We start from the raw sequence: 23,474 nt of genomic DNA, 5'->3' as shown, positions 1-23,474 counted from the left end.
AAAAATAAAAGTGAAGAAATTCTTGCTACTTCTGCAACTTGCTTTGATGCATTTGAATTGAAAGAATAACTGTTTAGTGACTGTGATTTTTGCTTTGACTTCTTTAATTTTTGGCTTCACGTTTATTAAAAAAAAAAACACAATCTGTAATGTAATTTTATCTAAAACATAGTCTGGCTATTCATTTCTCACTTTATCTGTAAATTCTAGCATTAGGCAAATAGAGCATGTGTATTTGAAAATACATTGCATTTTTATTCTGAATTTGAGCAGTTATGGGTAGAACAGCAGGTATATTACAGTGTATATGTAAGCATCTGACTTCGCATCATGGAGCTGGACTTGATGTAAAGTGTTTAAAAAAAAAAAAAAATTCTGAGAGAAATGATGAGCAAAATGGATGGACTAAGGAAGTAGAAGAAAAAGATGAAAATATGTAGGTCACCATAATAAATGGGACACTGGCAGCAGCATCTCTGTTGCTTTTCAGGTAGCACAGAAGAGCCGTTTGCAGGCAGTATTTGGGAGGTAAGCATTTGCAGTTGTATATCTTATTCTTCCCTGCCTTCTACAGACAATGTAGGTTATTTCTTACTGTAGGTGCATAAAGAGATAATATCATAATGGTGTAAGCAGAGTATAGTCTTATAAATAAGAAAAATTTGCCATACTCACTTCCAGGAATGCAATACTTTTTGAATAAAATGTTATGATTGAAAACCAAAAGCACGATTGACTGAGATGACATTTGCTGCTACTTTATACAAATCAGCTCTAGAATGATGCTTCTGAACTTTTTTTAGTGCTTGTTTTGTTCTTCTTACAGAGAATGAAATTTAAGAGCTGTGTCAAAGAAACAATACAAATGCTGTTTTGGAATGTATGCCAACACAGTATCTTTTCTCTGAAAATGTTGAGGCTTAGATGTAAAATAAGAGAACACAACAGTGCATTAGGCAAATATGTGATAATCTTCATCCTATGCTTATCTCCTACTGATACCTGGTAGTTAGATACAGCTGTAAGTTTTAAAATATACAATCTATGTTTGTAAAGTGTTTCTCATTTCTTGGAAGTGTTATAAGCAAATGTGTTTCCAAACCTTTTAGTTTCCCATGAGTATTTTAAATACTGTGTTAATTACATTTTCCTTAACAATAGGGTAATTTTTAAGGTTTTAAGCTTTTGAATTAGTGGGGGAATTAATCGGATCTTGTAATCTTAATTACCAATTTGATCTATTGCTAAGTGTTTCTCTTATCTATACTGCAGGCAGAGGCTGATGTTTCTACTCGGCGTGGGCAGTTTACAGCTCTTCGTTCAAAGCAATTGGACTGGGCCTCCTGTTCACTTACAGCTGCAGGACTTCTTACCATCTGCATTGTTACAGAAGTGTCTTGAGGTATACTTGAGTTTTAATAAGCTGTCCTTCTACAGTGACTTCTATTCATGAATAACCCATATACCCAGAGAAGACACATCAACGAGGTGCAGGGCTAGAACAAATTGCCTTCATTGCTGATCATGCTGGCTGCCATTACATCATCAACTATATGGTTTTTAATATATATATACTAAATATACTGAAAGTATTACAGCATTGATCTGCTTCAGTGTTAGAGATTTCCTGCTGGAAATCTCTTATCCTTTTGGATAGGAAATACATTTATTGTAGAGTAGTATTTCTTGAAGGACTTTAGCGTCCAATAAGCTTTATATTTAGGAATGTCTCTTTAGCTGGATTAGAGAGATAATTATAAATGGCTTAGAAATGTTCCTTCCTTAAAGTAAGGTAGGCTTTTTTGAGGTTTGGATATTATTAGTATCCTGGCCAAATGAGTTGCTTTTTCTTTAAGTAATTAAAATAGAGCTTTTAGAAGAGAGGAATATAGGTGATGAAGCTGAAGATTGTCAATTTTATTTACTTTGAAATCTTTTTACACAAACAATACTGGCTTATGTATGTTTCTCATGGCAGTACTACACTGACTCCTGTATCTGTAGTTCAGCACAGCTTCTCAAGCATTGTTTCTGCTCTTGAATTAAAGCTGTGGTAAGATATTGACTACTGCAGCATGTCAGGGAAGGACATGTACTATTCTCTGCTAACACTAAAGCTACATGAGATTTTGAGTTTAGAATTTGACTGTGAATAAGGTATAAGCCATGAGCAATGTAATTGCTGTAAATTGTGGAGCAAAGGGAAGTTTGACAAGTATGTAAGCAAGTTCACTTAAAACCTTTGGATTTGCGTTGCATTACTGTGGTATGTTTTTGCAGGAATTCCATAGCTCATAAAGTCTTCCTCTAGCTTATTTGCAAGGCTGTATTTCTAAATTACTTAATTCAGATACAGTATCTATTCCATTTTCTTTAGCAGAGATATATCTATCTGTGTTATATTTCAGGGATGGCATGGTATGTGCGTGATGTATATAGGCTTATTTTTTGCTCTGTTTTTGATACTATACGTTGAATGTGGTCTTCTAATGGTTAAGAAAGAACAGTGGAAATTAAGCATACTAAACCTTTGAAAGTAAGAAATGAGTTAGAAAACATGAGAGGGAAAAGTGTGCTGTTTTTCTTTACAGTTAAAAATAAGAAATACAAACTCATTTCTTCCATTCTCTTGGTTTTAATCTTTAAGATTATGTATTATAAACATAATATTATAGTCCATTAAGCTTAGTGTTATGCTTATCTCTTTGTTGAAGAATGCTAATATTTCCTATTAGTGTGTACGTACAGACTGCAGTCTAACACAGAGACTGCAGCCTGTGATGATAGTCATAGAATGGCTATCATCAACAGTGTTTATACCTGTAAAACACAATGTTCCCAACTTCCATCAGCCATCCTGTTTATTGTCTGTGTTAATGGACGAATGGGATGCATTGTCTGCTGAATGAAGGGGAATAACAGTTTCCAGCTTAGTTTCTCTTACGGCAGTGAATGCAGAGCATTGACAGATGTTTGCTTTTGTGGTGTTCGTATTCCAGAAACTAAATCAGTAGTAAAAGAAAATGGATATGAGCACATTTGGTTTTGAAGGAGTGCTGAATATATATTGAAGAGACTTCAATATTGCTGGAAGTTTCAGCTATTTATTAGCATTATGTGTATTACTGCTATGTATAGCATCTTTTTCTGAAAAGTTAACTGTCTTGTGCTCTTGAGGAAAAAAAACAACCTTATGTGCTAAAATATAATATCCACTTCTTTAAATGTGTTGTTTCACACACTTTTATATGCTTTGAATTATCTTTATGTATATACTTTTCAAGAATTGCTAGTATATAAACACTGTAAAAATGAGCATCTCAAAAAAATGACATTCTCATACTCCTTTTAATCCAACATTTCCTCTCTTGGATGCACAGGTATTCAGAAAAAGTGTATTAAAATATAGCTCTAATTTTCTTTCTCTCTATTACTATAATCTTTTATATTCTGTTGTCAGTGATGGTACTATTTCTTTTCTAACAGGCCTTCAATTTTTCAAATTTTCAGACTGAAATGATCTTCTCATGTCAAGGCTTAAAAAGAAAGTCACATTTCTCTTACTCTGCTGTAGGTAGTGTTACTGGCTTTGAACCTTCCACTGTCTCATTTATTTCAGGAATATTTTCAAAACTTACTTTTAGAATACTTTATTGAATTCATCTTAACTTTATGCCTTTCAGGCTATATTCTTATAACAAGTATATATTCTTATAACAGGTTATATCCTTATAACAAAGCTGAGGAAGTGTGGGATAGATGAGTAGACAGTGAGGTGGGTTGAGAACTGGCTGACTGGCAGAGCGCAGAGGGTCGTCGTTGGTGGTGCAGAGTCTGGCTGGAGACCTGTAACCAGTGGTGTCCCCCAGGGGTCTGTGCTGCGTCCGGTCTTGTTCAACATCTTCATCAATGACCTTGATGAGGGAATAGTGGCCACCCTCAGCAAGTTTGCTGATGATATGAAGTTGGGAGGATTGGCTGACACGCCTGAAGGCTGTGCTGCCATTCAGCGCGACCTGGACAGGCTGGAGAGCTGGGCAGTAAGAAACCGGATGAGGTTCAACAAAAGCAAGTGTAGGGTCTTACACCTAGGGAGGAATAATTGCATGCACCAATACAGGCTGGGGGATGAGCTGCTGGAGAGGAGCTCTGCAGAGAGGGACCTGGGCGTCCTGGTGGACGACAGGTTGGCCATGAGCCAGCAGTGTGTCCTCATGGCCAAAAAGGCCAATGGCATTCTGGGGTGCATTAAGAAGAGCGTGTCCAGCAGGTCGAGGGAGGTGTTCCTCCCCCTCTACTCTGCCCTGGTAAGGCCTCATCTGGAGTACTGTGTCCAGTTCTGGGCTCCCCAGTACAAAAAAGACAGGGATCTCTTGAAAAGAGTCCAGCGGAGGGCCACAAAGATGGTGAAGGGCCTGGAGCATCTCCCCTATGAAGAAAGGCTAAGTGAACTGGGTCTGTTTAGCCTTGAGAAAAGAAGACTGAGAGGGGACCTGATCCAGGTTTATAAATATCTGAGGAGTGGCGGCCATAGTGGTGAGGCCAGTCTCTTTTCAGTGGTACGTGGAGACAGGACGAGGGGAAACGGACATCAGCTGCAGCACAGGAAGTTTCGCACGAATGTGCGTAAGAACTTCTTCACGGTGAGGGTGACGGAGCACTGGAACAGGCTGCCCAGGGAGGTTGTGGAGTCTCCTTCTCTGGAGATATTCAAGTCTCGCCTGGACACCTACCTGTGCGACCTGGTGTAGGGAACCTGCTTTGGCAGGGGGTTGATCTCGATGATCTCTAGAGGTCCCTTCCAACCCCTACAATTCTGTCATTCTGTGATTCTGTGATATTACTGCTGTCACTTCTATCCCTTGAAAGTTTATCTTCTGAGTCAGTGGCACAGTTTCGTTTTTGCTCTCAGACAATTGTTGAATGCATCTCTAATTTTATTTTCTTATTAGTACACTAAGACTGTGTTAGATTAATTAATTTCAATGAAGAACAAATCATGAAACAATCTAATTGCTGGTGGGGCCTCTTGTTTATTGTCTATGAACAGTATTCATGAATGTGTGTGTGTTAATTCCCATCCTCCAAATAAATTCCAGATTTCTCTGTGAATTATGGTTAAATGCATGTACTTCATTAGGACATATTTTTAGGTCATAGACTCATTAAGGTTGGAAAGGACCTCTAAGATCATATAGTTCAACTATCCACTACCACCATACCCTACAGAACTGGCTTGTGCTTCTTGTTTACAAGTCCTCCATAAAACCAACTCAGAAAAACATCTGGTGTTTTTTTCAGTTTTCTAAAATACCTTCAGGACTTTACCACACCAATTAAAAAGTCTCCCTGATTCATTCTGGAGTATTTTTCATAGTAATTAAGTTAGATTAAAAAAAATGTATGTAGGTTAAAATAGATTATCGGTTCTGCCTTTGAGCTTGCAGGGATTGAAGTAAAACATTCTTACTGAGCTTTAATAAGTGGGATTGGCTCCTTGTGCCTTTAAGGATTGTCACTGTCTGTCTGCATGCAAAGGATTGAAAGGTACAGAATTGTTTATATTTCAGCATGTTTATCCTGCCTTGTGTTGAGCATTATGAGCATTAACTCATAAAATTGAATTCAGTATATTCAGTTGATGAACTGGACAAAACATTAGTAAGATTAAGACTGGTAGGCTGTTGTGAGTTTTGAGCTACTTTTATTTTTTATTCTGATTTCGTATAGACAAGCTGGATACATTTGATAACAGCTAGAAACTCCATCTGGAAGAAGATCTGAATGTGCGAATGGATAACACATGTAAATAGCTTAGGAATTTTCCAAAGACATCTGAACAGCTCTTGCTGGCCTTCTTTAGCTTCCAGGTTGGTTTCAAATAACGAGTTTTGAAATTTGAGTAAATCTTTTTCTTCATGCTTGTATTAATGCTGCTTTTATGCATAATTTGATTCCTTTTGCTGAAAGGAATTGAACTGCTACCAGACTTCTGTAGATACAAATAGCTGTGAAAAACGCCAGTGTAATATGTACCACTACTGTCTCAAATCCAGTATGATTCCTTACCTTTGTGTATAACCAATGGATATACAGATGGTATGGCATATCCAGGAGCTTTGCTAATGTAATTGTTATACTGGAGTAAGGAAAGAAAGTCACTCACCTTATCCTGGGCTCGCAATATGGACTCCAGAGGAGTGTATCTCCAGAGAGATCCTTCCCCGCTGGCAGTCAGCTCTTAAATGGGTCTAGGAGAGGTGGAGCCAGGCTCCACCTCTTTATGCAGCACAGGTGAATTGCTTTCACCTGTGCTCCCGTGGCTGACTCATTGCTCACCTCAGGTGATTAATTGGAGATTCAGGCTGTGATTCAGCAGCCCCATACACCTTGCCAGCCCAAATTGTTGGGAGTTTCTTTTATCTAGACCTGTGTGCTCGGCTTCTATTAGCGTGAGCTAGCAATACTGAAGAGAACTGGAGCTTAAGTTGACTGTTGTGCTGTTTGAACACCGGGCCCTAACATGATGAAGGTTCTGAAGATTTTAAATTTTTTTTTTTTTTTTTTTAATTTCTTCCTCTTCTGGGCTATGGTAAAAGCTAAATGAGGAGATTAAGTCTTGTGAGTGAAGGTGGTCTGCTAAAATAGCCTATGATCTGGCCCTATGTTACACTGCTTATACATATGTAATGTAGCCACTTGGAAAACACTTCTTTAGATAACAGTGGAGCAGAAGTACGCCTTACAGGCAATGCAAGCAAGAACATTGGTAACGAAGTACTTCCACTTGAAGTGTTCTCTGGGAAAGACTTGTTTATACTTGTTTATCTTTGTTTTCTTCTATATATACCTTAGCTCTGTATTGCCTACCTGTTGCTGGTTGGACTCATGAAGTTGGAGGCAGCCTAAATAAAGTAATTATAGTTTGTTATTGCAAGTTTGCTTAAGGAATGAAAGACTCAACCATCTAATTGAGGTCTGAAGCACTGTGTTAACAATCATTGAGTTGTGTCTGTTTTGAAACAGATAAAGTTTCTGAGATATATGAGATAAATATGGAAGCTGTCTAACTTAAGCATTTAGATACAGGAAAATAAGTTCCCAATTTCCTTTTACTCTTTGTGAATGTTTTGAAGTTTCTGTATATTTCAACGCAGACTTTTCAATCCTTCAAGTTGTGAAAACTATGAAGTCCGCTTCTTTTATGTGTAACTGTTCTCTCACCTGGAAGACTACCTTAGGATAGTAAATTCTGGTGGTAGAAATGCACACTGATAATGTAGTCTTAGAGCATAAGTTGAATGAATGGATATTGGTTTAAACTTTCTTAATAAAAAGATATTTGCTTTGTGGAAAAGAACATTGTTTTGTTAAAATTCATAACAGTTCTTTGGCTCTGAGAATTGCTGGCTTATTGGCTAGTCTGTGACACATTTCTCTGTCTTCCCTTTCTCACTCTTTTCCTTCTGATGTTTCACTAGCTGGACTGAGCTAATGAAAGGCTTTGAAATGTGTATTTGACATTGCTGGTTGCTATGGTGCGTAAATGAGATGAGTGCAGGTTACTATAGTAGGTTTATAAGGCTTTAGAAAGTTCGTAGCTTTGCTTTTTCACTGGGTATTTAACGTGGTGTACTTTGATTCTAGAGTGACTCAAAACGAATGAGAGGAAAATAAGTTTAAAGTAAACTGAAATGTATGTGAAGTGTACGTGACATGTGCATTTCCAAAATGAATCTGTAGAAGCACCAAGTTATCACTTTTCAAGATTAAGAATAGTTAGAGATGTTGGTAAGGCTATTCCATTTTGAATCACTGGAGGTAGGTTGCATCTAATATACATCCAGTGTGTAGTTTCTTTCTTCCCAAGTGGCTTGTCAGACCATTGTAAATTTGGTTTTTAATGTTAGAATTGAAATGGTTGCAGTGATGTTGTGCAAGAAGTCAGTGGTAATTTTCAATGATAATACATGCTAAACAGTTTTAAAACTTAAGCAAATCAGAAAAAAAAAGCCTGAAAATTACTGTAAGGAGAAGCAGTGATTATTAGACAGTGAACTAGGGCAATAATGTGGCTTAACAGTTTATTTATTAAGAGTAATCTGTTGATAACGGTGCTGAGAAGAGTTTCAAAACACTTAGGAATTACATTACAGGTTTAGTTTAAAAAGCTGAAATGTGACTCAAATAACTTCTGTCCTGTTTGTGTAGACAGAATAAAAATCTTTCTCAGACAAGTGACTTCAGTGTAAGGTGTCATTTAAACTTCTTGCTTTCTCTTTTGTTCCTTTTTTTTTTTTTTTTTTCTTCTTTCATGCCATTTGACAACAGAAGCCATACTTTATTTAGTTTGCAAAAGAAACCTGCACTTATGAGAACCAAATGTCGAGTGGTAAACTGACATCTGCCCAAATCTGAAGATTAACTGCTTGAATGCTTCCCTTACATTAAAAGAGAGAGAAGAATATATGACTGTCATCTAATAGTCATCACCAAGAAACAGGTTCCCTGGAGAGCTACCTCAAGCCCACTAGAAAAATAATTACTGTAGAGAACATCATACATAAAAGCATCCAAAACAGAGAGGTCTTTGTTGATTGGACAAATAGAAAAATGGCTCCAGTATTGCTACTCTGATGTCACTCAAACAGGAAGTTCCCTCTGGTGAGAGAGGAAGTTAACGCACATTGATGTAACTTGGAGGAATATGTAATGTACTTGAGTACTGTCGGACTAAATTTATTAACAATTTATTTCTGATATGTCAAGCTAAGTGACTTTTATTTATCAGAAGTTTTTCTTCTTAGATTATGGGAAGAATTATATACTGGAATATATTAAATGGGACTAACATTAAAAGGACATATGCATTTCAGGTAGGAGGAATCTGAGTGTTTCAGATCCCATTAATATGATCTGTCTTTCTAGCAAGAGGCAAGGCAGAATTCACTGCGACTTAGGAAGCAGCTAGAATTCCAAACATGGTGCTACTTTTGAGCAGACCTTTTCTCCTTAAACATGTAAATTGTTATTTTCCTTAATTCTATGAGTTTGTTCATAAACTTAAGTTTTATTTCCTTGTCACTTTTCTTGTTTATGTTTCAGCCAAAAATGCTGCATGCAACAATTCTGAAGATGTTAGTTCTAGATGCTGAATCAGTGTATACCTTGACTTCTCATCCTATCTTGCTGCTCATAGCTAGGGTAATCCTTGTGAATTCAAGACACAAACTCTCATCTCTTCAGGTAAGGAATATGTGACAAATGATTGACTGTGCTTACTCATTAATTGTTTTTTTTTTTTCATTCTTTATTTTTCATGCCTCACTAAGTCCGTATGACTTCTTACGGTTCTTTTTCTGCTACTCTGAGGTTTGTTCTTCTAAGAAGTAACTGAGAGTCATTACAGTTTAACACAAGTATCTCCTTCTTAAAGATGACCTACTATCTCACTGTAGTCCTCAAAAAAGAAAAATCCCTACATTATCTTAAAAAAATAAAAAATAAAATAAAAAAAATTGAATAGAAAACAACCTTTTGAAAAGGCATCTACTTTCTATCAGTATTGAAGAAGGGGGAAGAAAGCCCGAATGTCCAGTGCAACATACATACTATGTGGCCTTTTTAACAAGATTTGGGATGCCATTAACTATGACTGTATAAATTCTAAGCCATGAATTCTAGATGTAATTGTAATTTTTTTCTCATTGTCTTCAACATCTTTCACAGGCATCCATGTGGGAATTACTTTAATTCTCTCGTATTCATACATTTGAAAAAAGAGAGATTCAAATCTCTTCTTGAGTGGGTTTTTGACATTGCCTTCCTTGTAGTTCAGCAGTAGGCAGGTTGGTAGCCTTTGGAACTGGAGGACTTAGCAGCGGCAGTTTCTCTTTATTGCATTCTGGTTGAACAGAATTTGGCTGGAGAACAAAATGCCACATGGTCCCTCTTTACGCTTGGCTGACAACATCCATTCCCAGCTGGGTCTTTGTATGAGTGATGATTTAAACTGTTTGGCAGATGTTGACTGTATGGTATTTCTGGAAGCCAAGCTCTTCCATCGTTTTCCCTATTATTCACAGATGAATGCTGTTGAATTTCAGCAACTGAGTCAGTCAGAGAGGGAAGAGATGTACTTTGTTTAGGGAATTCCCATGCTGCCTCCCCTCAGACTGATGTAATTGTGGGCCTCCTTCTACCCAGTGGGCATTCAATTACTTCTGGCTACAAGCTTGACTAGTGGTCCAATGGCAGCAGCTGATTAAAAACTGCATTCTTTAACAGGTCAGTGTAACAGCTGAAGTTTGCCATTCTTTCTCACTTCATCCTCATTCAGAGAAAAGCTTCTTTAATACCTTTTATTCTTAGAAAAAATCTTCTTAATACCTTTTATTCTTAATATTAGTTCACATAAATTTAAATTAGGAGAGTATACTCTGAAATCTGTTTTATCAAAACTAGCCTTTGTTAACTCTTTATAAAATATAAATATATTTTATATAGCTAATTAGATGTTTGTAAGTCATCAAAAATATTCTTAACGCAGCTCCCCCGAAATAACATTGCTAATAGAATAATGGAAAGAGTTCAGATGACTTGCTTGCAACTTTATAAATATGTTCTTTGTGACTCTAAAATTTGAGTGGCAATCATTTGTTCTCAGGAAATTGTATCATTGAACTGAGCACTCAATTGCTTGGGAAACAAGTATTTCTTTATTTAAATGTAAACTGAAGTAGTTTGAAGCTTATTTAAGTTGCCTTTAAGCTTTTAAGTGATTAAATATTGGGCTGTGAGTTTTTTTTTTTTTCCCCCCACCAAGTCTCTTTCTGTTCCTTTGCTCTGTTCAGTTTGATATCAGAAATTCTTTCATTAATTTTTTAAATAGATGCTATTATTCTTTTTTTATGATTCCCTTCTAAGGACACTACAGTCAACTGTGTGTGATTGGTTTAGATGACTTTCCTTGAGTAGTGTTCAGCACTTAGGTCTGAACAATGATGTAAGCATATCTGAATAAAAAGTTCAGTAGGTGCCTTGATAGTAATCATTAGAACCTGTCTAGATTATATGTGGCATTTACAGATGATTATCTCAAGTATGATTATGAGAATAGAATATTATATTATCAGTTAGCTTTTTCACATCTGGTGCAGAGAAAAAGGGAAAAGTTGGGGAATTTGTTTTGTGCACACAGTACCCTAAAATCAGGCATTTCTTGAGCTGTGATCTAGGTACAGTTCAATGTAAAGTGATTACTTAGATCAGTGATGTATTTGTCTTTCTCAAATTCTACGTATAAACATGAATAATTTCAATTGCGATTGCACAATGTTTGTATAACTGCAGTTCTTAGTCTCCTTTCTACCCCCACCTAATAAAACATGAGATTAGATAGAAAGGAAGAAATATATACAGAGGCAATGCTGGATGGCCAGGCATATTCAATGGCTTCCACATAAAAAGTGATTAAGTAGTCTGGAAAGATTACTGAAGAGTGAGATCATAGCTGTTTATTAAAATCGAGAATATGATGTGGAAGAAGAGAAGTAGGATGCAGCTTTTTATTTAGTATTGTCTTTTTCTGTTACAAGAGCTAGGAGTATCAGAGTAGCAAGTGGATGGTCCAAAAAAAGTACACAGGTATTTCTTTTATTTCCTATTTACAGAGTTTCCTACCAGTTAGTAGTCCTAAAGATTTGCTGGATTCAACGAGTAGTTCAAGAAATGAATAGAAGCAGAGTCCATCAAATTCTGTTAGAGCATTGAAGAGCTGCTTATTTAATCATCTTTATGCTAGGCCAATGCTCACTTTTTTTGTGTGCGTATATGTATATGCTTAGAAATAACAATCCAGTAGATAGTGTATATTTGAAAGCTGTTTATTTCTTTCATTGTGAAAGATTTCTTCACTTGAAATATCCTTATTTTCTTTCAGACCTTACCTTGGTGGACTCTAAGATGTGTGAATATTCACCAGCAGTTGTTAGAGGAAAGATCGCCTGAGCTATTTACTCTTGCCCAGACATGTATAAGACAAAGTATGTTTCTGATGACTTGGTTTGTTGACTTTATAGCATTAGTTGTAAGATGTCTTGAGGGATAGGAATTTATAGGCGTAACTCTTCCAATAAGATACATCTTGTGGGATGTATATGTGACTACAGAAAGTAGAGATGGACAAGAATTTACTTAAATTGACAAGTATTTGTATGACACGTGCTGATTTTGAGACTGTACAATGAATATGAGAATGAGATTGCAGACAAAGGTTTTCCTTCCCCATGCTTAGCACTGTTAACTTATCACAAACTAACTTCAGGAATGAAAACTGCACAGGATGGCTTTATTTAACTGATCTTACTTGGTTATTAAGTGAATATCTTTAATTCTTCTGTGTTTTCACGAGAGTTTTTTTTCCTGTTCACTGCATCTCAACGTAAATTTGGAGGTTTATTACCACTTTGCACGGCATGCAGAGGAAATAGACAATGTCAAAACTAAATTAGCTAGTAAATATTGATGTTTACAAATGCATTAAATATGAGAACATAAAAATGTCAAATGTAATTATAAATACTTGACACTTATTTTTCTAAGAGAAACAAACCCACGTATAGATAGGTTAATGTCATTTCCTACAGCAAAAGCTTTCTGCTTGTTTGCCCCTCAACAATTAATTTGTTAGCTGAAGGTTTTAATTTAACTTAACTTTCTAAAGCTGAGACTTCCAACCAAGAGCATTTTAAGAAATATTTTTTGCATTTAGAAATGAATTGTCATCTGTATTTACTTTCACCAAAGAAGTTTAATTGGTAAAGTTTCAAGCCTTCCTGCTTCTACCACACCTTAATGGAGATTTTTTTTTTTTTTTTAATCTGAATCATACATAGCTCAAGACATGCAATTGATGTAAAAAAAAAAAGTATGGAATGGTTTTTAGCCCTTGGAAAACTTTGAAATAAGTAACAAAAATGTTGTTAGTGCAGTAATAGAATGGAACAGAGTTTTATTTGGATCCTTTGTAGCAAAGAAAGGAATGACTTAATTCTCTTAGTGGATGATGAAAGCACTGGAATGGAAGGTTTTGTTTCGTTTGATGTAAACCTGGGTATTTTTATTGGTTAGACTTCATTAGAGAATGTTGAACTAATGCCCAGTGTTATCTAGCATAAGTATGAGAATCTGAGATTAAATTCTGCTCAATTTTTTTAGTCAAACTTCAGGATTTTTATTCATAGAAGGCTGGGAGCGTTGCTGATGCATATATTAAAAAAAATAATCAATAGTTGTAATTACATCATGGTAGATGGTTAACTGTTCCAGAGAAGATTATATTGATGGTTGGGAATGAACTGGGTGAAACAAAATTGTTGCTGCTCAGTTTTCAGGTATTGAGGCTTGATCACTTGGTATGTACAGAATGTATATTTTCTGAATAGCTACATAAAATTATAAATTCTATGCTATGAAGCAAATGGTGCTGCTGTGCTTCATTCAGATTTAAAAAAAAAATTGGGGATATATGTTTGTAATATTTAAAAAAAAAAAAAAAAAAAAGTAGAGACTGTATATAGTCTCATCCTACTCATTTCCAGAAAAGTTTTGTTGTTTGTTCTGAATATGTGTTTCTTAGATGTCCAGCATCAAAGATACTTAGATGCCAGGGGTTTTGCAGTTCTATTTGAGTACTGCAGTTATTGTTTGACAGAATGATTTTGTTATGTCGACTTTGCTGAAGGGTGTGGAACACATCAAAATATTCTTTGGTTCTGTTAAGTAGCAGATAAAATGGGATCTCTGATAGGCTAATCAGTGGTAGTTATTTGGTTGTTACATTTCCTTCTTGGAAATACTGAAAGACTTGAAACTAAAAGAGAAGTAATCTTAGAGTTGCTTTAAATTCGCTGATTAGATGGTACTGGCTAGAGTAAAGAAATATAATAGTTTGTGCAACTTTGATCTTGTACAGGATGCTACATGTGATACATACTGCATAAATACTAAGATACCTGTTTCTGATGACCAGTCTCTGGTTTTCAGAGATGATGATGCAAAGTACGCTTGGATGCATAGTGAGCTTTTCCAGGCTGGCTCTGCTGCCCATAGCTTCTAGATGCAGTTTATTAAACTTCTAATTCATTAAAGCCATCTGGAGTTTCAAACAAGTGCCTGTATATTCCATAAAATAATTACTAAGCCTTCAAAATAGTCTTTGATTATGGCTTAAGTAACTTATCTGCTGAATCAACTTGACGGGGAAACTGTTTGCTCTTTTTTAAAAAAGTTCAAATTTGTGAGGGAAGCCATTTAAAATGTTGCTCTCAACTGTAAGTTCAGCATCATCACCTAAATATAAGGCAGCTGTGGTGATTCCCTGTTCTGCAGCAGCTGTTGTGCAAAACCTGGAAGGCTTAATGCTGCTTTCCATTCATCAATGTTCTATGCTAAAATGTGGTATGGATTGGCAGAGATGTTTTTTTCCAGCTTATTTATACAAGTAGTGGTGTGAAGCTTCCTACGAAGGTCTTTGAAGTTTCAAATGCCTAAATGTATCAAGCTTTGTGGTTATCATTCCAATTTTTGCTGTCAGAACTCACAGGTCTTAGTTGTCATAGCAACCATAGTGAATGTTTCAAATACGTAAAAATATTGATGCTTTTTTTTTTTTTAGTTCATTGTAGCATGTATATGCTTTTAGCACAATTAATTTTATATTCAAATTATTAAAATTTGTTAGCTATTGAAAAATGAAGAAGTGATGTCTGACTGTAGGCCATAACCTATTTTTTTATTTGAAATTGAATCAAAATCATTTGAAGTTGCATTCTTGTGACATTTCCATTTGTGCACATGCACATTCATTATCCTGTAAGCTCTTTTGCACTGACAATAGACTTTCAGGATTTAGTCACTCAAAGTGTTTTTAAAAATCAGTGCAAATCTACACTTAAATTTGAATAAAAATAAAAATTTAATTTCCATTTTCTTTTTTTCCATAAAACCTCATAGAAAACATCTTATTTTTTTCCTTCAGAACAGTCAGAGTGGTATTTAGAGTGTGTGGGAAGCAAGTAAATATGACTGATGTTCTAAACCATTTACTGACTCATTTTTTTTATAAAATGAGTGAAAAAAGCTTTTCCTGGAAAGATATTATGGTCCTTTGGGCATTATCTCTTTAAAGAAAAACAAAGTAAGTTTAATAATGTGGACAAAAATATTAAAGACTCAGATGATTTTGTAATATGCATTACTTAGATGCATTTCTGCTGTGTTTACATTCTGTGAAGGATGAAAAAATATGAAGTTATCTTTTCTGAAGTTTTCAGATTCATTTCCCAAGGTATTTTCTGCCTTTCAGGTGGAGGATATGATCGTTATCACTGAGCAAATCAGTAACTGTAAAAAAAAAATAAGACTGAAGAGTCTGAAGTCCCAATTCAGTCCTCAATCTACTGGCCAAACTTCAACTTTCTCATTTAAAGTATACTAACTAAGGGCGGGGATTTGTTTTGCTTCAACAGGCTTTATTCTGACTTCCTATGATTTTTACCATGTCCTTCAACAATAGATTTATATATTTTTTTCCAAAACCAGCATCTTAGCTCAGCTTTATTGTAAAAAAAAAAAAAGAGAGTATTAAACTTTTGTTCTTATTCTAGCTGTAGCCTTGAGTAACGAGATTTTAAAAAATGCTTTTAATGGGCATGTCTTCTATACGCTCTATTTTTAAATGTATGAAGGTTAATTTTAATCATGACAGACTTCCTCTCCTACTATTTTAAATGCAATTTTAAAATATCATTCTCTAGGATTTGAGTCCTGATAGGTTTTTTTTTTCTTCTTGATTTGTAGTGACTGAAGCAGAAGCTTTGTTCGCAGGTGATGAAGGCTGGCACTTAGCAGTTCAGTTCAATCTTGAGTGTGCCTATACATTTTTGTATTACTATGAGTACAAGAAAGCTAAACAGTGTTTCAGTACGGCTAAAGACATTGCAAAACTGCAGATTAATCTAACAGGTAAGTTTGCATGCGCAGTCTATCAAAGTGGTTGGACCTAAGTAACTTACAGTTGATTTTTTTTTTTTTAAGTATGTCTGAAAAAAAGTTATTCATTTTGAGAATTCTTGGCTTCTAAGCAGGTAGGACTTGCTTCTTTTCTAAGAATTAGCATTGCTTTGAAAGAGGAAGAAAAATATACCATTGAATTACAGTGTCATCCTTAACATGAGGGTCTGACCCTGTAGTATTATGATCCTTGTTGCATTTCATTAATCAATCAAATTCTAGGTCTAGTTGTCTCTGTTAGGGGACTCCTAAATCTAATTGATGTGGTGATGGATGCATCTTTGTGTTAGGTAGGGGTGGTTTTAAAGACCTCGGAATGATGATATGATTCAGTCTTTCACCTTTCATGCCACTAGTCTAGACCTCCATGTAAGTAACTTTTAAAAGTTTCTTTCAGGACTGTTGTTACAGCAGGAAATAAGTAGAAAAACTCAAATTACTCACAAACAGACATATCATAAAATCACTATAGAGACCATATAATCATCCTTTCAGAATCACTTCTTTGGAGTCAGGAAGATCAGATTGCTGCACTTGTAACTTTATTTAAAATTACATATATACATAAGAGACGATTTGTTCTACCTGGTTCTGTGAAGTAAACAAAATGTCACAAAGCTCACCATTTTTCAGTGTGAGGGCCTTTGAGTGTTCGTGGGAAGAAATGGAAAAGCCTTTGTACCCATTTCTTTTTCTATAGACTTGTTAATAGGAAGAACTGAAACTTGCAGCCTCCGAACCTATTATGCCACGAAGCTTACTGTTTCTTTATATTTAGATTGGAGCTGTTCCTACCCCTCTGTAGATCTTTTGTCAATTTAATACTTTAATTAAAAATAATATATTATAATTGTTGTAGAACTCCTTGCTCATTTATTCTAAGGCTTTAAAGGTTAACTTTAAAAATCTGTAATGAAAACCTTGTGACATTGTTTTTGTGCAACTGTGATTGAGTTGAATATATTTGGTGGTATTTATCTAAAACATAGGAGTAATTTCCGTATCCTTGTTCAAATGAATTCTATTTCAGTTGATCCTATTCTTTCCACTATGCAACATGTACTGCATGTTTGACAAGTAAAATTGTGAAGTGTTTCTTGAAAAAGAAAAAAAGCCACATTTTCCTTGATTTTTTTTATTTTTTTTATTAAAAACATCAGTGCCTTTCATGATATTCGAACTATAAAAATTTAATTAACTAAGAACAAGTAAAATCAAAGTGCCAGATGGCTATTCACTGATATTCCTCAACTTGCAGTTATATATTCCTCAAATGAGATAATCAGTTTTTTGATGAGTAATCTCCCTAAATCTAACCTAGGAAAAAAAAAAAAAAAAGCTGTTGTTAGAAGAGTTGGGGGGTGGGGGGGAAACGACACACAAGAAGTCTGGATGCTTTGGAATTGTTTTTATTTTTGATAACCGTTCCAAGAATTTATGCAAGTCCCACAGAGAGATTGCAATGGTAAAGTCTCTTAGAAAAATATTGTTGTGAAACTCCTAAAAGTTCTATGGTTTATCTCCGTAAATCTATTAGACTTATTATGAAGGATGTCTAACCTGAAGGCAAATGAAATGAACTGAACATGTGGGAATTGCTGGCATTCTCGACAAATTAATTTGACATGCACGATTTGGCTAAGCGCATGGAATATGACATCATCAAAAAAGACTTTGCTTTAATGTAAAAATTCAACCTATGTAAAGATATTTTTAAGAGTTTTGGAAGGAATTTCCTTTTTTAGGAACAGATTTTTGAGTATTTTATTCTTTAATGGCTGTAATCCTTACTGGCTGAATATTTTATTACGGCATGGAAACTTATGCTGTTCTTAAAAAATTCAGTATCTGTGTTCTTCTAGTGTTATTTTAAAAACATGTGAATTATCTAGTTTTTTAGTTCTGTTAATCCAGGTCTGTCCTATATTCATTGTTTATTAAAAAGCATCTTTCTGTCCCTCACAATGAGTCGTTATCATCAATAACTCCATGAAACAGTTCCTAGAGAAAGAAGGCTGTGGTCCTTCTCGCATATAATCTTACTGTGAAGTGGAAGACTGGTAATCCAAAATAAATTGAAGATCATATGAAAAATTGATAGTGCTACAGCCTGAAATCCACATATTATTTTCATGCCCTGTAATGCATCTGTGGGAATTTCTAACATGGGACAGTAAGATCTCTGATATTTGGATTCCCTCTATTTTGTGATTCTTTCTGTTAGCATAAAGCAAGCACTTTTTTTCCTCAACATAAATACATGTGATATTTGTTTTAATCTGGAAAATAGATAAGTGTTTTCCCTGTAATAACAAAGAATACTTTGCTTGGGGGGGGGGGGGGGGGGAAAGGCACAGTGGGGTAGCTGTCTCAAAAACATTAAAAAAAAAAAAAATCACAACTTCTAGGTGGTGATAAGTAAGTTTAACAGTAACATGGCTAGCTTTGTGAGTGTTTTATTTAGTGGCTTAAACAGTAAGGCATGATAGGAAGTGGATTACAGCATAAAGGCTTACAAAGATTATTAAAACTGTGAATTGAGTGCTACTGTGTTTTAAAAAAAAAAAAAAAAAAAAATTGCAGGCTAGTCTCTCTCTTTCCATCTGGTCCCCCCACAGTGTGATTAGAAGGTGATATTTCTAGGACCTTTTTCATTACTTCCTGAACTCTTAACACAGGGCTTTCCATTAATAGGAGTGTTTGGCAGAAAAGGAGTAATCTGTTTAATTTCCCTGATGGTCTCTTTCCACCTCAAGGAAGAAAAAGGGATGACTGCTATTACAGTGTTTGTGCCAGATGATTCTCACAGATGATGGCCTCATCCCCTGGCCTTTATCCCCTAAACAGATGAACATTCAGTTGTCTTTTAATACTCTGCAAATTTTCAAAACTACAACAAAACTTGAAACTTCAATTTAATCTCAGTTGGCTCTGCAAAAAGAACAGTGGGAAAGTGTTCACTTCTCCTTTTCTTATGTTTTGCATACCTGAGTAGTGTATAACAGTCAACAAGCAAATTCCAGTTTTTGTAGGTTTTAGCTCTGTAGGATTTTGTTATTTTAAGTTCTCAAGTTCTCTGATTGCAGCTTGGAAACAGGTTTCTAATGGAAGAGCAGCTACGTTTGTTGTCAGTTGCCATCCTAAGCTAGTAAAAGTTTTCTCAGTGTCTAATAAAGAACTGAAGGAACAATCAACTTTAAGATGATTTCCACACAGTGCTATTGAAATATTTAAAATGATGACCTGTGCCTGTAAAACATAATTGAGAAAATGTCATGTGAACTACATTTATGTCTCTAAATGATATGCGTACTATAATAATAACATCAACTAAGGTATTTTCCTGAATAAATAAATAAATTGTGGGCTATCCTAGAACAGCCTGCATTGGAAGGGGCCTACAGTGATCATCAAGTTCAACTCCTGACTCCACACAGGACCACCCAAAATTCAAACCCATTGTCTGAGAGTGTTGTTAAAATGCTTCTTGATTTCCAGTAGTTTGGGGCCATGACCACTGCTGTGGGCAGCCTGTTCCAGGGCTCCACCACCCTCTGATGAAGAACCTTTTCCTAACACACAACATGACCCTCTTGTGATGCAGCTCCATGCTGTTCCCTCAGATCCTGTCACTTCATCAGAAAGCAGAGATCAGTGCCTCCCCTTCTGCTTCTCTTGTGGCGAAACCATAGACCATCATGGTGCCTTCCCTCTCTTTTGCCTTTTCTAGGATAATCAAGCCAAGTGACTTCAGCCGTTCTTCATGCAGTTGGTTATTGCCTAGCCCTTTTGTCAAGGTCTCTCTATCCTCGAGGGAGTCAGTACAAATTATTGTTATCTGAACGTTCTCAATATACCTTCAAGTCTTTACCCAATTTGTTCATGAAAATGTTAAAGAAAGCCCTGTGGAAACCCACTAGTGATTGGCCACCAGTGTGATGTAACTGTTTATTAGAATCCTTTGAACTTGGCCCATCAGCCAGCTGTTCACCTACTGCACTGTGTTATTGCCTAGCTGTATACTGGATGTTTAGTTCAGAAAGATGTTACGTGAAACAGCACCAAAAGCTTGGCTGAAATTCAGGAAGATTAATAAAGTTGACCGACTAGGTGGCAACCTTATCACAAAAGGAGTATAAATTTGTTAAACAGAACTTTCCCATTGTGAACTTGTGTTGGATGTTACTAGTACTGCATTTCTTTCAAGAGGTTTTCAATAACTCCCAGAATAATTTTATCCTTGAATTTGCCAGGTGCTATTTAGTGCATTAGATGTAGATGAGAAGGATAGAAAAGAGCATGGAAAAGATGCAACACAAGAAAAAAAATCAAAATTTGATTCCTTCCCTATTTTTCTGCCATCCGTCATACTTGGTTCAAGCGTCTAAGTGTTGTCCTTAAAAGTTGACATAGATCTAGAAACAAAATTAATGGACTCTGGAAAATACAGTTTGTGATCGTTTTTTACAAAGGTTCTACAAATCAAAAGAGGCAGTCAGACTCTATTAAACTGTTTCCATGGGAAATGTTGTCCTTTTGTAAGATGTTACAAGATTTTTATTTTCCTGAATGTTTCTGTGTTTTCAGCAATGTTTATCAGGCAAATCGAACAACTATTTGCAGTTTATTGCTAGTATTTTAGAGTAGGAAACTGTTGAATTTGGATGACTATGGGTTTTCAAGAGTTAGCATAGTGGGTTGCGGGGACTTTACCTAAACAGGATTTGCAGGACACATCTAGATGTATTAATATATTTGTAATGCCTGTTTTTTTAATACATTGTGGCTAGTAGTGAGAACCCAGGATTTATTGCGAACAAATCATGCAGTTAAAACATTGGTAAATATTACAGGTTCACAATATGTTTCTTTTTGGGGGATACAATGGGATTACTGTTTTTTTTTAGTGATCACTAGTATGAACTTTTATTAATTTTCTGTAGGTGCTTTGGGAAAGAGAACACGATTTCAGGAAAAATATGTAGCACAGCTTATACTGGATGTCCAAAGATCAGAGGAATGTATCCCTCCTCATAGTGAGCTAACCCCAGCACCTACTCCTCTAGAAAACTTAACTATGGTATGTATTTGAGAGGAATTGTTTTATTTATTTCTTAAAGTGCATTCAGAATTTTTAGCTTATTTTAATGAAAATGTTTTTAAGATTTTTTTCTTGGGTGTTTACAAGAGGAAAGTGTGTGGTGCCTAAAAGGAATGTACAATTTCTGGAAGTCTTGGGAAAAAGATGAGAGACAGTGTCTATATTCTTCAAGCTGCAGAGTCTTTATGAAGAGGTTATGCTGTGACAGACTTTGATGATTGTTAAGCAAAAGAATTTAACAATGTTGTTATTTCTAAATTGAAAACATGAAGTTCAAAATAAAGATAGGTTAAATAAACATATATTCTCTTTCTGAAAAGTAGAGATGCAGCATTAAACATTACTTGAGTGCTTTTGGCTGCAGGAAGGGAGTTGAGTTTTGTGCAAATCTGAGAAACTTTCAAGAAATTTTGTCTTAAGGTACTTAAGCTGCTGGATGTACCTTGAAGTCCTGTTAGGCAAAATTGGAGTTAATGCTATTTTCTGTTTGCCAGCAGCTACTGACAATAGCATTGCTTCAGTTTTAGCCTAGATGTTCAACGTACCTTGTAGACTTTCTTTTAAAAGTTTATGGAAGATGTATAGAATGCTGAAAAGTTATTGGAGAGGAATTGTCTTTCCCTTTTCACTAATCCTATTTTATATGTACTATTTGCAGATAAAGTAAAATATTGTATTTTTCTACAAAATCGGAATTGCTCTGGATTAGTGGAGAATTTCCTGATAGAATTGTCTTTGCCAGTTTGTATAAGGGCCAAGCTGTGGCTACTCACACCTTCTAATTTTCATTCTCCTATCATGAAGTTCTTAGTTCTAAAGCTTTTCCTCTGTTAATGTTTAGGAAGATGGCTGAACGGGTTATTTTGCAATTAAACTGTCAGAAATTTCACTCCAATAAAAATGCAACCACTATAGCAATGTGACCACTTAGCGGACTGTTGTCTGGCCAAGAATTTCCTTCTTGCCTCTGGTGCTGAGCAGCTAAAATATCTCAGATTGCACTAGAAGGAAAACTATTATGTTGCAGAATAAATACTGGAGATGATAAATTCAAAGTTTGGTTCACAGATCAGCTTTCTTAAGATCTGGAAGTGCACATTCAGTTAGACTGACAGTGTGTCTGTGTAAGAAAAACCTCAGGCTTTTGAGGTATTGCATGAGGACACTTGATATAAGATAGTACTTAATCAAATGCTTTTTGTTATTTTTTTTTTTAGTTTTACCTACTCAGATCTGTTATTATGTTTTTAGAATAAGATTTGATTTTTTTTTTTTTAATCTAGAAGTAGAAATCATACTGTTTATACAGGGTGGAATTTAAAAGTTATGTAGACCAGAAGCTGGAAATTTTTAACTAATAGCTTTATAAATTGTAATTTCTGATACATCTGATAAAATAATATCATTATACTAGGATAGCATTCTGTTCTAAAATCATTTGCCTCTGGAAGTGGTAGATACCACTATAGCATGGGCAAGGATTAAGAGAAGCAAATGGCAGTGTTGTTAAATATATGTTTTGATTGGGAATCTCTTATTTCCTCTTAAAAATAAAACAGTGACTTCCGGAGCATTCTCTGTCAAATCATGATTTAGTTGCATCTATAAAGTGATAAAAATCCTGGTGTTGAATGCAAATAATCCACTTCATAGCCTTCCTGTTCACTTTTAAATCTCCTGTGGGCGCTCATTTTTACCTCACTAGCAAAAGGTAGAGGCTCTGAATGTGCTAGTTCTGTAGGTTGTTTGTTTCCTTTTTGTCTGTGTTTCTTGTGTTTTTAATATGCTTTTAAAAACAAAAAGAAAGGAGAAATTGTTCTCAGTGTAAGGAATTCCCTTCTACTGGCAGTAGGCATGCTTTATTTGGTTACAGTTTGCTGAGATTTAAAAATAAATCCATAAATCCTGGAGTGCAGTCTGTGAATGCTAACCTGAACGCTGTGTGTTAAGAAATTCTTTAATGTCACATAGACAAGACAAAACTGATTATGTATAATAGAGAAGGTGATTATGAATAATATTGTGTGCAGCCATTTGAAATGTGAATTCTTCTTCAGCTGTTATTTAACAAGAAGAATATTCAGGTAACCTTAAAGTGTCCCTGAATGCTGTAACTCATTGGCCTTTTACATAACAATGAACATACTTGTAGCAAAGAAGGTTTGAATTATGCTTTCTTCCATTGTCTCAGTAAGAAGAATAATCACGATAGGATAGGATTCAAGATGATTACAAATTTCCTTCCATTTAAGTCATTTTCTGATGTTTGTGTTACCTTTTTTCAAAAAAAAAAAAAAAA

The 23,474-nt window shown here is 35.3% G+C and overlaps 1 protein-coding gene across 3 annotated transcripts in view; it reads left to right on the top strand.

Annotated features, from left to right (window-relative positions):
- The window catches only part of TTC27 (tetratricopeptide repeat domain 27), a 105,938-nt gene that overhangs the window by 5,109 nt on the left and 77,355 nt on the right, over positions 1 to 23,474 (top strand). The window contains exons 2-7 of one of the 3 annotated variants that reach the window (XM_085219522.1): positions 491 to 528; positions 1,273 to 1,402; positions 9,106 to 9,246; positions 11,942 to 12,044; positions 15,862 to 16,026; positions 21,018 to 21,154. In XM_085219522.1, coding sequence (XP_085075648.1) covers positions 1,283 to 1,402; positions 9,106 to 9,246; positions 11,942 to 12,044; positions 15,862 to 16,026; positions 21,018 to 21,154 — 666 coding nt within the window. In that variant the 5' untranslated portion in view covers positions 491 to 528; positions 1,273 to 1,282. Of the gene's footprint in view, positions 1 to 490; positions 529 to 1,270; positions 1,403 to 5,730; positions 5,871 to 9,105; positions 9,247 to 11,941; positions 12,045 to 15,861; positions 16,027 to 21,017; positions 21,155 to 23,474 lie in introns of those variants that run through there. The other 2 variants (XM_085219523.1, XM_085219521.1) reach the window with 2 other exon arrangements.

Source organism: Meleagris gallopavo, chromosome 2 (assembly GCF_905368555.1).
Source record: "Meleagris gallopavo chromosome 2, MGAL_WU_HG_1.1, whole genome shotgun sequence".
In the NCBI taxonomy this organism is placed as follows: Eukaryota; Metazoa; Chordata; class Aves; order Galliformes; family Phasianidae; genus Meleagris; species Meleagris gallopavo.
Note: the sequence above shows the minus strand (reverse complement) of the source record. Positions and strands in the feature narration are given on the sequence as shown.